The sequence below is a fragment of the Amblyraja radiata genome, chromosome 14, assembly GCF_010909765.2.
Source record: "Amblyraja radiata isolate CabotCenter1 chromosome 14, sAmbRad1.1.pri, whole genome shotgun sequence".
Lineage (NCBI taxonomy): Eukaryota > Metazoa > Chordata > Chondrichthyes > Rajiformes > Rajidae > Amblyraja > Amblyraja radiata.
In genome coordinates this window covers 46,195,572-46,213,237 of record NC_045969.1, presented here as the reverse complement: position 1 = coordinate 46,213,237, position 17,666 = coordinate 46,195,572, and the positions used below count along the sequence as shown (strand labels likewise).

The following is a 17,666-nucleotide window of genomic DNA, read 5'->3' as shown; positions in this document are numbered from 1 at the left end:
GCTGTGGCGCGTCGGGGACTTTAAATCTGATTGATCGATGGCTTGATGACAGTCTGTTTTATCAATCAATCTCCATTAACTGTCCCAAATTCTCTAGCCTTCATTATTTTCTCTACAGTAGGAGAGAAATTGCTCATCTGCTGCTCCACACATAGATAACTGCTTTTGTTTCAGAGTGGCCCTATTCTCTCTCAAGTTACGGCCTTTCCTTTAATTTACATAAAATCTCTGATTTTCCTCAATTTTATCTGCCAGAGTTATCTTTTGCCCCCGTTTTGCTCTCTCATTTTCCTTCTTAAGTATGGTTAGTCCCTGAATCTCCTTCAGGGATGCATTTGGGGGGCGGAGGGGCGCACGACCCAAAGAAAGCGCAGTCTCCAGTGGCTACAACATGAGCCGCAACAGCTGTGTTACCATGATGGGTGACGAAAGGCTCATGGGTGCATTTTGCAGTTGGGAATGGGGTTGGAGGCTGCAACTCTACAAACGACCGGGGAGATGGTGGGAGCCAGGTATGGGTAAGCCGATCATTCCATTCACATTTAGTTTACATTTTTATATTTGTTTTAAGTTTCTGACACTCCATGGTGCTTGTGAGGCACAGGAGGAGTGTCATTAATGGCCCACCCAGTATTGAATTGTCGTTTCATTGTCATGTGACCTCTCCGTTGGTCCAGAAAAATGGATAATCCAGAAAGACTCTGGAACCAAGGGTGCTGGTAAATCGGTGTTCAAACTGTACATATATAATCAATACTTACTCAATAATGTGAACTTGTTAGAGTTTCATATCTTGAGGAATGGGGTAGGATTAGACCACATAACATAGTTAAATCAAAAATAAAATTGCATTTCTTGTTGGTGCCTTTTACACACTTTCTTTGAACAACTTTTTAACATAATTCCTGTGTTATAGTCATTTGTCTCTCACACACAAAGGTAAAGGTTTAAAAATTTAAAAAAAACTATATATGTTTCAAAAGACCTGTTCAATTTATTGATTGTATTGTATGGTTGAAGTCATAGTCTCAACTGAAGGCTGCTTTTATACATATGTCATTGTGGGACTTTGACCTGATTGTGAATATGATTTTAGAATAAATTAAAAAAAGATTTAATTTCCTGGAAGTACTTTATTCAGTTGATGGTCCTAAGATGGCTCAGAATTCCTAGCTTGGCATGCTGTCATTGCTCACCTCTCTTCAACCCATATGGATCCTGAATAGATGTTTTGAGGATAGTTTCTGGAATAAATTCTGGGGCCCTTCAGCAGCAAATAAATAGTTCCATTCACAGAGATTCTTTGACAGTATTCTAAGCCATTTCAAAAGGTTTACTGACTCAAATAATTTGAACGGTTGAATGTTTGACTTTGTGGAAATTAATCTCACTTTTAAAATATAAATCTACTTTATTTAAATTTAAAACATGTGGAAATAATTAATTGCGTAAAACTGCGTAAACACCTAAATTATCTGAATGTTTCCTTTCTCTTTGCTGCCACTCCTTTCAGTTAAAAAATGGGGCATTGAGCCCTTAGATTTACCAGCTGACAGATTTATCATGGTAAATCTTCGGAAAAGCTAGATGTTTTTACTCTGTTGCTACCAATATTGAGGCAAATACAAAAAAAATACAGGCAATAATCTATGAGGAAGTTAAAGCTGTTTGGGATTCCATTGCTTCCTGATATTTACAGTATGGAATATCACAAGCAATATTCCTTTGACAGCAGCGTGTTCTCAATGAAGATGTACATCAAAAGCTTTATTTACAGAATGGCTTGCAAAAGTATTCATACCCCTTGAACTTTTCCACATTTTGTAACGTTACAACCACAAACTTAAATGTATTTTATTGGGATTTTATGTGATAGACCAACACAAAGTGGCGCATAATTGTGAAGTGGAAGGAAAATGATACATGGTTTTCAAATTTTTTTACAAATAAAAAACTGAAAAGTGTGGCGTGCAAAAGTATTCAGCCCCCCTGAGTCAATACTTTGTAGAACCACCTTTCGCTGCAATTACAGCTGCAAGTCTTTTGGGGTATGTCTCTACCAACTTTGCACATCTAGAGTCTGAAATGTTTGCCCATTCTTCTTTGCAAAATAGCTCAAGCTCAGTCAGATTGGATGGAGAGCGTCTGTGAACAGCAATTTTCAAGTCTTGCCAGAGATTCTCAATTGGATTTAGGTCTGGACTTTGACTGGGCCATTCTAACACATGAATATGCTTTGATCTAAACCATTCCATTGTAGTTCTGGCTGTATGTTTAGGGTCGTTGTCCTGCTGGAAGGTGAACCTCCGCCCCAGTCTCAAGTCTTTTGCAGACTCTAACAGGTTTTCTTCCAAGATTGCCCTGTATTTGGCTCCATCCATCTTCCCATCAACTCTGACCAGCTTCCCTGTCCCTGCTGAAGCAAAGCATCCCCATAGCATGATGCTACCACCACCATGTTTCACAGTGGGGATGGTGTGTTCAGGGTGATGTGCAGTGTTAGTTTTCCGCCACACATAGCATTTTGCATTTGGGCCAAAAACTTCAATTTTGGTCTCATCTGACCAGAGCACCTTCCTCCACATGTTTGCTGTGTCCCCCACATGGCTTGCGGCAAACTGCAAACAGGACTGCTTATGGCTTTTTTTCAACAATGGCTTTCTTCTTGCCACTCATCCATAAAGGCCCGATTTGTGGAGTGCACAACTAATAGTTGTCCTGTGGACAGATTCTCCCACCTGAGCTGTGGATCTCTGCAGCTCCTCCAGAGTTACCATTGGCTGCTTTTCTGATCAATGCTCTCCTTGCCCGGCCTGTCAGTTTAGGTGGACGACCATGTCTTGGTAGGTTTGCAGTTGTGCCATACTCTTTCCATTTTCGGATGATGGATTGAACAGTGTTCCGTGAGATGTTCAAAGCTTGGGATATTTTTTTATAACATAACCCTGCTTTAAACTTCTCCACAACTTTATCCCTGACCTGTCTGGTGTGTTCCTTGGGCTTCATGATGCTGTTTGTTCACTAATGTTCTCTAACAAACCTCTGAGGCCTTCACAGAACAGCTGTATTTATACTGAGATTAGATTACACACAAGTGGACTCTATTTACTAATTAGGTGACTTCTGAAGGCAATTGGTTGCACTGAATTTTATTTAGGGGTATCAGAGTAAAGGGGGCTGAATACTTTTGCACGCCACACTTTTCAGTTTTTTATTTGTAAAAAAATTTGAAAACCATGTAACATTTTCCTTCCACTTCACAATTATGCGCCACTTTGTGTTGGTCTATCACATAAAATCCCAATAAAATACATTTACGTTTGTGGTTGTAACAAGACAAAATGTGGAAAAGTTCAAGGGGTATGAATACTTTTGCAAGCCACTGTAAATTGTATTCATAAGATTAACTGAATGTTGTTTTTAAGTGACCAGATTACATAATTTTTTTGTTTACATATCCTGTGTCCCTGGAACCCTTGTCTCGAAGTACAATAACTTCTCATCAAAAGGTAATTCTATGCATATCTTCTTAACTGCTCCTTAGCCGTGGTTACTGCTTAATTAGACACACATCCCTTGCTTAATGAGCAAAAACCTTTTAAGAATCATGGTAAAAATCTTTTAAGAATCATGGTAATGATCCACTATCATTATATATTTACTGCTGACACATTTTGTCAGCCATTTAACAATGATGGCTATGATATTTAAATATATTATGTGACTCGTGGACATTACTGTTCCCGCTAACCATAAGAATGTGCAGCTGAACTGTACGTGCTAACAGATGCTGGCTAGTCTCACTTCTCCTTGGTTTATATATTTTTCTCATTTACAAGTTGGAAGTTGGTGTGTGCAAGCATCCCTTAACTGCCCTGCCTTAACCTTGTAGTTGTCTTTTCAATTTTGAATACTTAAGAAGAGTAATGTAGACAGAAAGTGAAAGAATTGAAAGAATATGATGATAGATCTTTGTCTTTAATGTGACTCCTTGCTACCTATTTAGATTTTCTGTGGTGGTTGACGGACAGAAAACGAGGCCAACATTTTCTGATATCATACAGCAGCTTTCCAGTGAAGGGGTCTTTAGATTTAGTATAGTTGGAATTGAAATGGATTATTTCTTGTCAGTATCCTTGTGATGAATGGCACACTATTATGTAAGTCTGTAAGCCTTGCAGATGCACAGTTCTGCTCAACACCCATTCATATGTTTGAAAATGACTGTGGTAGACTGGATCTCAAGCAATGACAAGATGATGTACAGGAAGGAGTAGCATAGTGCCATGGCACCAACCTCTCCTTCAATGTCAGCAAAATCAAGGAACTGGTCATCGACTTCAGGAAGCAGGGTTGAGTACACACTCCGATGGTAGCGGTGGTACTGAAAGGGAGATGATTGGGCGCTTCAAGTTCTTAGCTGTAAATATCACCGTCAATTTGCTCTAGTCCAAACACATTAATGTTTTGGCTAAGAGAGCACACCAACATTTCTACTTCCTCAGAATGTCAAGGAAATCGGCATGTCTCCAATGATTCTTACCGATTTCTATAGATGCATATGCATCTTATCCAAAAACACAGCTTGGTAACAGCTCGGCCAAAGACCACACATCAAGAAATTGCAGAATGTTATGAACGTAGCCCAGTCGATCTCACAAACCCACCTTCCCCCACTCCTGGCCCCAATCCACTTAATTTACACTTCATGCTGCCTCAGGTAAGTAACTAACATAATCAACGACCACTCATAACTGATCATTCTCTCTACCCCTTTCCATCAGTTAGAATATGCGATAGATTAAAAGTACGTACCACCAGATTCAAGAACAGCTTCTTCCCCACTTCTATCAGACTCCTGAACGGACCACTCTTATGCTCAGACGAAATCCCGATCATTCAGTCTACCTGGCTGAGGCACCTGCACTTTCTAAAAATCTGCTCTTTTTCTGCAGCTGCAATATTAAATTCTGCACCATGTTTACGTTTTTGCACCATATGATGTACTTGCGTATGATATAATTTGCCTGGATAGCTCGCAAAACCAAGTTTTTTTTAACTGTATCTTAGTACATGTGACAATAATAAACCAACACCAGTGGGCTTACTCCATATTTTCAAGACAAAATGAAATGTAGTTTCCTGTCATTGAATGGTCAGTATGCAGAAGTGAGATTATTGGCATGGTTTCTCATAGTGTAATCAATATAGTTGTGGCTGAAACTGGTGATAATTTCACTGAGATTGTTCCTTGTTTTCAGAGACTTCCCCCCAATGTTCCCTGTGTATCTCTTGTGCAGATTAGAATTCCGTGAAGCTTTACTGCCCCTTGCTCCTTTGAAGCAGGCTTCCTACTCTGATGCATCTGTTTATTCTCCCAATCATGACATATTGTGAATGCCTATTGAAACATCGGACAGGAGTAACTATCTTGTGCAAATGTTGCTCAGTAATTTCCCTCTATATTTTTTAAGCTTCAGTTAATTGAGCCATTCAGCCCATCAAGTCTACTCCACCATGGCTGATCTATCTTTCCCTTTTAACCCATACTTCTGCCTTCTCCTAATAACCCCTGACACCTGTACTAATCAAGAATCTATCCATCCATTAACTTGGCCTCCACAGTCTTGTGGCAATGAATTATACAGATTCACCTCCCTCTGACTGAAGAAATTCCTCCTCATCTTCTTCCTAAAGGAACCTCCTTTAACATCCTAGAACCTCTGGTCCTAGACTCTCCCACCAGTGGAAACATCCTCTCCACATCCACGCTATCCAGGCCTTTCACTATTCGGTCAGTTTCAATGACGTTTCCCCTCATCTAAACTCGAGCAAATAAGAGGCCCAGTGCCATCAAACGTTCATCATATGTCAACAGACTCATTCTTGGGATCTTTCTCGTAAACCTCCTCTGAGCCCTCTCTAGCACCAGCATCAAATATAGCTCTGGAGATGAGGATAAATCTCTTCAGTCAGAAGGTGGTGAATCTGTGGAATTCTTTGCCACAGAAGGCTGTGGAGGCCGTCAGAGGATATTTTTAAGGTGGAAATAGATAGATTCTTGATTAGTACAGGTGTCAGAGGTTGTGGTGGAAGGCAAGAGAATGGGTTTAGGAGAAATAGATCAGCCATGATTGAATGGCGGAGTAGACTTGATGGGCCGAGTGGACTAATTCTACTCCTATCACTTATGACATTGCCTTATTAGCAAAATTATCTGTGGAAACAATAATGGATCTATAAAGGCCTACTTACTTCATAATCAAATTCTACAGTTCACAGAACTAACTATTAGTTATCATTGGGATGATGTATCTTACAGTGCACAATTTGTAGGATTGCTTAACACAGATCAAAACTGTCAAATATCCCCAGGTGTGTGTATAAAGGAAAGGCCAGAACGTGAACTATAGGGTGATTTCACGAAAGGTCACTGGAGCGTAAATCCCCACTCACGTGACCGAAAATTTTAACTGGGGGACAAGCGTCACTTCCGGTACATGTTAGTGAATGGGAAAACACGCACTTTCACACCCGTTAAAAACATCGAAAACGGCCAGGTTTTGAGCTGCAATTTACGGAGCCAGTCGGGGTGACCGTGAGGAACAGCTACCTAAATTTACAGCCCAAAAAAAGATAGAAACTAAGGTAAATACAAGAGGGAGCTGAAGGTGTAAAAAAGGCGGAAGTTGATTGCGGACTTTTTTCTTGGAGATTTAAAGATCCAAAATATCGGGAATTATCGCGTTTGCTCGCTGCATTTCATCAAAAGTGGCATTATTGACTTTGTTATCTTTATTCATTTGTTATATGAAAAGTATTAAAAGTTAGAAACCCGTCAGTAAAATTGCAAAATCGCCCATGGTTCTCAGGTGGGTTTTAACATGCAAAATGAAAATGCTTCTGAAGCTCCATTTACCATTTAAATAATCGTAAACTCTCAATGCGTTTGGAAATCAATTTTACTGAGATGCAAGCTTACGATTATTTAAATGGTGAATGTAGCTTCAGAGGCGTGTTCATTTTGCATGTTAAAACCCACCTGAGAACCATGGGCGATTTTGCAATTTTACTGACGGGTTTCTAAATATCTCTTAACGGAATAAATCTCTTAACGGAATAACGGGATAAATCTCTTAACGGAATATGTAAAAATGTTACCGTTAGCGCGTAGTTTTTTCGAGAAGATGTGATCGCACACGAACAAATAAATACACACACACACATCCACACACATACAAGACCTGAATTTTAATAGTTACTAGACCAAGTGGGACCCGTTGGGTCCCTGTCACACGGGAGGCCTGGTCCCCAACACAACCTGTTTCCCAACGCAATATTCCACCACTCACCCATAGCCGACAACCGCGCAGGGGCTGCTCATTTCGCCTTATGCACCCTCATTTTTGAACTTTAAAAAAATGTATTTGCACTTGCTAGGGCTAGCAGAACTCAGTGTATTGTGACTTTAAAAAATTGCATTTGCACTTGCAACATCACAGCTGTAAACACCGGAGAAAAGCAATTATTTTTTCCAAGTTTCCACCACTCACCCTTAGCCGACAACTGCGCAGGGGCTGCTCATTTCGCCTATGAGGGACCCTCCCTCATTTTTAAACTTAAAAAAAAAACATTTGCATTTGCTAGGGCTAGCAAAACTCAGTGTACTTTGATAGCAACAATGTTGCGAGCAGGGCTACAATCCCATTGTGACGTCAACTGTAAGCACAGGGAAAAAGCAGTTATTTTTTTTCCAAGTTTTCATATTTTTGAACATTTTGATTAATAACTTGAGAAAGAATACATGAATTTTTCAGATAAGGCGATTTTTGACTTAGCGGGATAAATCTCTACCGGAATATGTAAAAAATGTTAACCGTTAGAGTGTCATTTTATCGAGAAGATGTGATCGCACATGAACAAATAAATACACAAATACACACGCTCACGCACACACACACCCACAAGATCAGAGTTTTATAATTATAAGGATATGGATATGGATGAACATTTTCAGTGATATAAAACTAGTTAAATATTTGTTTTTAGGATATAGCTGTGCAGGACCTCATTTCAACCCCTGTAATGAAAAACATGGCGCACCACAAGATAAAAGGAGGTGAGTTTTTTGAATCAGTTATGTTGGAAATTCTTTTTTTTTACAGTCTTAATTGTTATTATATACAGGTCCTCCCCAGATACAAGTTATCTATTCCTGAGAACTGTATGTAACCTGAACCTAAAGTAAGCATGCAGGTACAGCAGGCAGTGAAGAAAGCAAATGGCATGTAGGCCTTCATAGCGAAGGGATTTGAGTATAGGAGCAAGGCGGTCCAACTGCAGTTGTACCGGGCCCAGGTGAGACCACACCTGGAGCATTGCTTGCAGTTTTGGTCTCCTAATTGGGGGAAGGACATTTTTGCGATTGAGGGAGGTTAATTCCCGGGATGGCGGGACTGACATATGAAAGAATGTATCAACTGGGCTTATATTAATTGGAATTTAGAAGGATGAGAGGTGTCTTATAGAAACATATAAAATTCTTAAGGGATTGGACAGGCTAGATGCAGGAAAAATTTTCACGATGTTGGGGGAGTGTAGAACCAAGGGTCAGTGTAAGAATAACGGGTAGGCCATTTAGGACTGAGATGAGGAAAACCTTTTTCACCCAGAGACTTGTGAATCTGTGGAATTCTCTGCCATAGAAGGCAGTGGAGGCCAATTCACTGGATGGTTTCAAGAGTTAGATATAGCTCTTGGGGCTAACGGAATCAAGAGATATGGGGAGAAAGCAGAAACGGGGTACTGTTTTTAGATTATCAGCCATGATCGTCTTGAATGGTGGTGTGGGCTCGAAGGGCCGATTGGGCTACTCCTGCACCTATTTTCTATGTTTCTATGAATGGTTCACAAGTAAAAAATATAGCCACCAAGCAATATATTTAAATGAAATAATAATATAGGTCAGCTAGGTAAAATGTTTGTTAAACTAGGGCATTTAACTGCATTATTCAGATATCGCTGCAAATCGACTTCTTACATGGCAGGAAATGCCTGCTTTTCCACGGCAGCCAGCAAATCCACCCTATTGATTTCCCAAACTCGTGTTTGTATGTACAGGTGCTCTTTCCTCAGTCTCAGCCCCCCTACTTCCGCCTCTGACCAACACCTCCCTTTTCCAATGATCGCGCTGAATTATCATGTCCCGCCCCCATTGCTTGCTGATCAGCAGTCCCACCTCCACTGTCTCGCGAAAAGCGGAGTTTTCACCGAATCGTCCCCCACCTCTCAAAACTGGGGGGGGGGGGGGATGTGGGAACTGTTTAGTGTGGGATGAATGTCAACGCCCTGTACACCTGCTCAAAGCGAGCATAGAATGCATCTTCTTGCGTTTGAGGTAGCAGAGGTTATGTAACGCCCTCCAGACGCTGAAGCCAGTTCAATGTGCTGTTGTGGAGAACAGCGCAGTCGAAAATGACGTGCTGCACTTTTTGCTGGGTTGCTCCACACATGTAGGCTGCTGATGAACGCAGCCCCCAGCTATGCATGTTGGCGTTGAACCGGCCGACCCCTGTACGGAGCCGGCTCAGGGCGACCCACTCTTTGCGGGTGGGGCTGTGGTGTTCGGTGCAACTGTGAATTGCGGAGGTCGTGAAGTCTGTTCCCAGCTGGTTCTCCATGCTCCTAGTGTGTTGAAACTGGACCCACAGATGGTCGCTGCGTGATGGGAGAAGGGGCGACGAGATGACAGGCGTTGAGGTCCCAGTTGCTGTGAGTCCTGGGCGAGGTGGTGCAAATGATGTTTGGCGTCCGATGGGGGCTTGCACACCAGCCTATGAGTGACGTACTCTCTGCGAAGCTTGGCGGGTGCGATACCTGCGAGCACCGGCAGAAGTTCCATCGGAGTAGGGTGTAGGCAGCCGGTGATGATCTGCATGGTGCCGTTGAGGATGGCGTCTAGCTTGCTTGTATAAGCGCTGCGCTCATAGGTTCAAACGTGGGGCCACACTATTGCCAGCAATTCTGCCTTACTTCACTTTGTTGTACTCGGGCTTTGCCACAGTTGACGGATGTCCGAGTGGCTATGCTAGAACTCAAGTTTGGCCGGTATTGTCTCTTGCATTCCTGACCTATGGTATAATTAATTGTTTACAAAATGGGTTTGGTGGAAGAGGTGGAATAAGGATTATAAAGATGTAAAATATTCTGAGTGAGAAAGAATGCCGTGCAACTGTTGTGTTTGGGGTTTACAATAAAAACCTTTGACTTCAGATGAAAACCTCAGACTGTGTTCTCCAGAAATGATTTCACATCTGTTTTATCCTGCTGCCTTATTCCACATTACAACATGAAACTACAACAATATTCTTGCCTTCATAAGTCCACGTTCTCTTTTTGAACATTTTTCAAATATCTTGTCTTTACCTTCTTTCCATATGAGATATGGAAAAATATTTCTGAAAATGAATACTATCTATCTATACGGAACTAAAACCTTCATCTTGTCCTCTTCTGGTTTGCGTTGTTTTTACATTTCCGCAAAAATGATACCCGAAAGCGCTACGATTCGCCACCTTACTCGTCATTCTCCTGTGCTGCAAGTGCACCAAGTTTTGTTCTGATCGGTGGAATATTAGAAAAGTTATGAAGGTTTAAAAATCCCTTCCAGTACCCGCTGTCAATCACCGGCAGCAAGGAGAATGAAGCTGAAGGACCGGAGTGAACAGAGTGCACCAAGTGCAGTGTGAGCAGAGCGCAGAGAGAGAGAGAGAGAGAGAGCGCAGAGATCGAGTGCAGTGTGAGCAGAGTGAGGACGGAGCCGGGAATGGGAGCCGTTGTGCGAGGCCGAAAGCTGAAGGTGCGGAGTGAGCAGAGTGCGGGCTACGTCTGCGGTGACCACAACGATGAGCCGGGAGCTGCTGAGAGGCCGAAAGCTGAAGGAGCGGAGTGAGCAGATTGCGCACTGCGAGTGCGACCACAACCCTCCCCGCCACCATAACCCTCCCTGCCACCACAACCCTCCCCCCGCCACCACAATGACCCCTCCCCGCACACCCACCCCCATTACCCCAGACGCCTGTTTAATCTCAAGAAGTAATCTTAAAGATACCAGCGTAGAGAAATCTAAAGATGAAGTTGGATTGACTGCCTGTGGCAATTTTAATCAAGGGAAGTGTGTCTGTTTTGGGAGGATCAGCTGAACTGCCTCAATGCTGATGATGTTGGTCTGGAAAGAATGCTAACTATTTGGAACACCTACCTCATTGGTAGTATCTTTATGATATGTTGAAGTGTACAGGAGAGCTGGATTACTGCTAGGTGGTAGATTAGGAGTTTTGTTCTAGGTTTTTAGGTCTCGATCTTCAAATACCTTTCCATCAGTCAATGAAAGGTCACACTGGCACATTGAAGGTGATGGTTGCCTGTCTTCCTTGAGAGATGTCTTCTGAGATACTATTGGTCCCTATACTCCAGTGTTTATTTTGAACCTTAATTGTTAAAGAGTGGGGTTGTACATTGGAAATAAGTTGGTTGAGGATTTTGGTTTTGTGAAAAGACAATTCTCTTGTTACCTTCATAACTGAGTTAAGAAATAAATGCTTGGCTTCTGAGCAAGCATAAAAGCAAGTGTTGTCATTAATTTAAGGTTGGGTGACCTTGGTTCTGGAGTGTAGTTGCTGCAGGTTAAATATTTTCCCCATCTTTTCTGAACATTATCTTTTGTCCACAAGATTACTCAGTTTCGTGCCATTGTTACAATAGCCTGGAAACTGTGGCAGGGTTTGGGTAGTCAATTGTACATTTCACATTGCCCTGAGTCAATTAATAGAAAGAGCTCCAACTTCAATCAAATGTCATCAAAATGCTATGTGGAAGAGGAAATAGGAAATCTAATTGATATTTATATAGGATTGATTATCTTTGGAGTGATAGTACACATGTTCCTTGGGCACAGAAGGCGTTAATAATAATGGCTTTTGGTCAGAAACAGAAAAATAGGTGCAGGAGTAGGCTCTTTGAGCCAGCACCAACCATTCAATATGATCATGGCTGATCTAAAATCTGTACCCTGTACCTGCTTTTTACCCATATCCCTTGATTTAGCCCAAAAAGCTAAATCTAACTCTCTCTTGAAAACATCCAGTGAATTGGCCCCCACTGCCGTTGTGACAGAGAATTCCACAGATTCACAATTCCCTGGGTGAAAATGTTTTTCTTCATCTCAGTCCTAAATGGCCCTTATTCTTTAACTGTGACCACTGGTTCTGGACTCAGAATCAGCATTCTGGTTCAGATTGTTGCCAATTTTAGATTGTTGTCAAGATATTTTTAATTTTTAACATGTGCTTGCAATTTAGGTGTTTCCTCTGTTTCTCTCCTGTATGAATGAGGCCTCCCCTTAAATATCAATTAATGTACTTCAATTATCTGCTTCAATCACTTCACATTCTTAACACTCACTGGAGAAATACCAATATATTTTTTTAGATGCCTACTTTTACGTTCTAGACAGTACCATAAGGGGCAGTTATGTATGTGATTACTTTATTGAATTTTGTCGTCGTTTTCAACCACTGGAAATTGGAAAAAGCATGCTTCCTAACAGTACAGCCCAAGAATATGACTGATAGGGACAGCAGAAGTAGTTGCAATCACTTTTAGCCTGAAATGCTAATTAGATTATCCATCTGGCTTCCTTCTGAAATTCATAGTACCACAGATATCTTTAACCATTCTGATTCATTCCAAGTGATATCAAGGGAGTAGAAGCTAAGGGACCTTCCAGCTGCTGTCCTAGGACCTGTGCTCCAGAACTAACTACATTAGCAGTCATAATAATGGAGCTTATCTGACAATGCTGAAGATTTCCTAAGGTATGTCGTGTTCATAAAAAGCAGAACTTATCTGATCGTTGATTACTAGTCAATCAGTCTACTCTCAATCATCAGCAAATGATAAAAGGTCTCAATGGTGCTTTCAAATGATATTTTCTTCCTGCATCATACCAAAATTAATAAGTGTTGTACAAGCAACAAATCAGAACACAGGTGATGGAGGAATGCAACAGAAATAGACTAGTTTCTGTATCCAGGATTATCAATCGAGCTTCTGAAACTGGATCACTATTGCCTAAGAGGATAGGCAGGTGTGGCTGCAAAAGAACGACGACTACAAGAGATAAGGTCTTGCTGATTATGGAAAGTAAGAAGGATGTGGGAAAGACGAGAGATGCCTTGAAGAAAGATTTGGAGGCAGCAGGAGGCTCAATAAGCACAAGCACTGGGTGCCAACGCTTCATCAGTCAGTCTGAAAACCAGTGGACCCATGAAAAATAACTTCTAACTGCTGCAATGAAAAAACAATTATACCAGTTGGTCTTAAAATATAAAAAACTGGACATGAGGACTGGCAAAAGGTATTCAGTGACCATAGCCATTTCTTGGTTCAAAGCCAATGTAGCCAACATGCTCGGAGTTCAGTCAGACAGCTGGTGAGAAAAAGCCACATTAACCAGTTTGTCAAACATCCTGAACAATTGATGTTCTAGGATTGTTTCAGCTACTATGTTATTTGTTCACTGCACCAGTTGACGGAATGATGAGAACAAAGCATTATGTTGATGCTGGAAATTAGGAAGACTTTTCCAAAAGGATCTGGGATATTCCAGCAAGACTGCACTGTTTTCACACAAAGATGGTGACTCAATCTTTCCAGCAGAAGGGCATACGTTCCTTGGACTGAACTGGTAACTCATCTGACTTGAATCCGATTGAGAATTTGTGGTCAATTATCAAGGAGTAATTTAGAGGAAAGGACGATACCACAAGACAGAAGCTAATTGAGGCAATAATATAGCTGTGTTATAGACGTGAAAAAAAATCTTCAAACTGTCTGATTTCATGCCAAATCATATCAAAGACTTGATAATGAACCATGGTGGGCATATAATGCACTAAAGACATAATGTTGCAATGATAATGAATAAAAGGTAGCTCTGCAACATGTACATTGACTTGCTATATACAAGTTTATGCTTGATTCAATTTTCACAAAAATATAAGCTTTCTTTCCCTCCACCACTGGTGCACAAGGGCTGTATTGCATATCATTGCAAAAGCATTTAAGACTAAAAACTCTCAAAATCACGATTTCTACCATTAATAACAATGGTTACTGGCTTGGAACTATATCATTTTTACTGATAGCGAACTATTTTCTCATGGTTAATCAATGTTGATTTTATCAGTAATATCCAGTTAATGTTGACTTCCGTCAACCATTATCAATTAGGCCTTCCCTGGGGTCCAAATCAGACAATGTCAAGTTCTATTGGGTCTGCTCTACTGTTTAAACCCAATGATTGACCTGTTGGTGTTTGGAAAGATATGGTTATATCATAACAAGGTCCCTAAGTGGTTGTAGGATTAATTGCATGGGGTAAATCCAGTGCTTGGGCCATTGTTGAGTGATCCTTGTGGTGTTATCAAGTGTAACCTGACTCAGGACTGAAATTGTGCATTTATTCCCCATGGGCAGATTGGTTTGGATCAGTGGGAATGAAACTCAAAATCTCCAGTTAGATCTCTGGTTTTAGTAGTTGGTGGCTCAGGGTATTAACTCCTCCCCAAGTAGGTGGACCCCCCATTTAAATACATTTAATGTCACTTTAAATTTAACCTTGCAGGTAGAGAAGTGTTTATTGTTAGATTTGCAAGTGCATTCTTTACTGGCAATGTCTCTTGTTCAAAAGAAGTAAAACAATGTCTTGATACAGCAGTGCCATTTGTAATCCAGGTTTCCTTTTGAGGGTGACAGAATCTTTTGTTGATTTAGTTTAGTTGTCATTAATAGATGATCAGTGTGGCTTCCTTCTGAGAATCACACAACCACAGGACATCTTTAGCCATTTTGATACACTTCAGTTCATCTCAAGGAAGCAGTAGTGGAAAAGGCTAAGACAGGCAACTCAATTGCAGTACTTGCATGGTTTATTGGCCAGGGAGAGTTGAGGATTCAGCTTTCCTTAAGATAAGAGTTATAAAAATCACTTTTACAACTTGTCACAAAAACAATTTAAAGATTTAACTATGAGTTGTAGAGTAGCACCATAAAGTTGATCAATTCTTTGGTTTGAAGAGATTCGCTTTTCTATGAAATCATGAAATATTTCATTTGGGCAAGATGAAGTGAAGCCTTTATAATTTTAATTGATTTAATTTTATTTCCAAGTAAAGCACTTCCTTTTCCAGTGGTAACGTTGTGGAAAAAGTCTGGAAGTGGAGTACTTAGGATTACATGAAAACTTACAAAATGTAATAGGTGTCTGACCTGTTAAAAGTCCATTCCAGAAATTCATGCTAGAAATATGGCACAGACAAATGGCTCCATGATTGCTTCAAGGATTTGTAAATGTGCATAAAGAGTGAACATTTATTTGGATAAATCCTAATCTTCCAATTCATATAGACATGTAGGTGACCTAGGCAACATTGAAGCTGACGAAAATGGGACAGCCCGCTTTGATATGGAAGACCGGCTGCTGCGCCTGGCAGGAAAACATTCAATTATTGGACGTAGTATAGTGGTAAGTGTCAAAGTTGTATCGTCACATTAAACAGCAAAGTGTTAATAAAAAACTCATTCAATTTCTCCACTATTAACTAACAGAATTGAAAAAAATGTACAGCAATATGTCCAGCCAGAGTGAAATTCGGTCTCATTCCATTCTCATTGCGTCATGTAGTGGTGACTTACACCATTAGTGGAATGAAGGCTGGGTGACTGTTGCCAGAATACCTATGATCTCATGTTGGGAGTATGTGGCAAGCTGTGAGAGGCATCAGCTAATGTAACAGCGGCACGGTAATGCAGCTGGTAGAGCTGCTGCCTCAGCACAAGAGACCTAGATTCCATCGGGTGCTCTGTGTGGAGTTTGCTTGTTCCCCGTGACTGCATGCATTTCCTCTGGGTGCTTCAGTTTTCTCCCACATCCCAAAGAAGTGCAGGTTTGTATGTTCATTGGCCCTTGTATATAGGGAGTGGGAAAACATATGTGAAATGGTGACAGATGGATGGTCAGCTTGGACTCTCTGGGCCTATGGATCTGTTTCCATGTTGTCCCCAAACTAAACAGCAGTACGGCCTTACGTGGATGGCATAGATTGGTGAGAGATTCATTACTGATGTGTCTCACAATATTCTTGGCCACGTTAAAGAGAATTAATTACTTTCTGAACATAGATGTTCCGATGGGGAATAATATGACCATGTATTCAGCGCGACCAATCCTCTACTCATTCCGGTTGCTAAGGGGAATTTGTGCTAAATACTTGTCAACATTTGATATTTTATTCCCCATCTTACTTAAAGTTAATAGCTGCCAATACAAATTGCAGAAGATCTAGTACACTGAAAATCAATCCCTTTCATAACACTGGCTGGGTAGATAGATGGTAGATCACCTGTTGCTGATTGCATGTACAATTGTGTAAAGTTACTGGAAGCATTGAGCCTTAACTTTGCAACACCAACATAAATTCTGCATTTTATGAACACAATCTGTTCCCTATGCAAAATTGGGCGTTGAGTATGCATCCTTGTTTTTGACCACAATGTGCATTAAAATGTGTCGCCATAGGAAACTGGCTTAACATTCGTATCACCTAGAGGTTCTACAGAGCCACAATGTGATCTTAATTAAATCACTCAGATTCTGCTATCCTGGAAAGTGCATCTTAATTTATATAATCTATGCTGCAATCAAACGTGCTTCAATCTGTTTGATTGCAGTCTTCCCAGTTCTAACAGATGAATATTATGTATTTGCTTTATATTTACTCTATGAATAAAGATAGTATTTATATGGAATCAACTGATGCATCTTTTCTATTGCTTAAAGGTTCACGAGAACGAAGATGATTTGGGCAAGGGTGGTAATGCAGAGAGTCTTGAATCAGGAAACGATGGAACAGGTTTAGCTTGGGGTATAATCGGAATAGATGAAGACCCCAAATAAATATGTGGTAGAAATCCTACCTAGAGACACTATGACTGATTATTTTCTTAAATCAGCACCTATTATTGAACAGCAATTGATTCAAAATTACATGCAGAGAAATATGTATTGTTTATAGCAACATGCATGTAATTGTGAACCATGTCAGTAATTTCATAGCCTATTTAAAGGGCAGCATATTTCAAAGAAAAATTGGAATCAACTTTTTTCTTTAAGTATGAATATTGATATCAAATAACTTGGATATGTTACTAGGTCTACAATGCAAGAACTGAACTGACATGACTGAAATAACCTAGTTTAATACCAGTACCATTAGTAATTTAATTTATTTTTTACGTCAGACGAAATTACCTTCAAGCCAGTGTGACTCTTAGAATTCATTGCTTGAACAATGAGAGGAAAAGTAAATGCTGTTCAAATTTATCAATTGTTTTAAATTATATTTTAAAGAAAGGGCAATGTAATGATATCCCATATTCTATTGGGTAAAATCTAGTACAGTTTATTTTAATTTCTTAAACTGAAATATTTACTTAGCATTTAGCCATAAAGTACTTGAAAATATCAAGCTCTTTTCATGCATGTGATTTAACACCAACAGTCTGTCATTTCCCCAAACTGGTAAAAATAAAAATTATCATCAGTC

General features: G+C 40.4%; 1 protein-coding gene across 1 annotated transcript in view; it reads left to right on the top strand.

Moving 5' to 3' along the window:
* The window catches only part of LOC116980723 (superoxide dismutase [Cu-Zn]-like), a 48,835-nt gene extending 31,169 nt beyond the window's left edge, over positions 1 to 17,666 (top strand). The window contains exons 3-5 of the mRNA XM_033033224.1: positions 8,050 to 8,119; positions 15,469 to 15,586; positions 16,901 to 17,666. Coding sequence (XP_032889115.1) covers positions 8,050 to 8,119; positions 15,469 to 15,586; positions 16,901 to 17,017 — 305 coding nt within the window. The 3' untranslated portion in view covers positions 17,018 to 17,666. The remainder of the gene's footprint in view (positions 1 to 8,049; positions 8,120 to 15,468; positions 15,587 to 16,900) is intronic.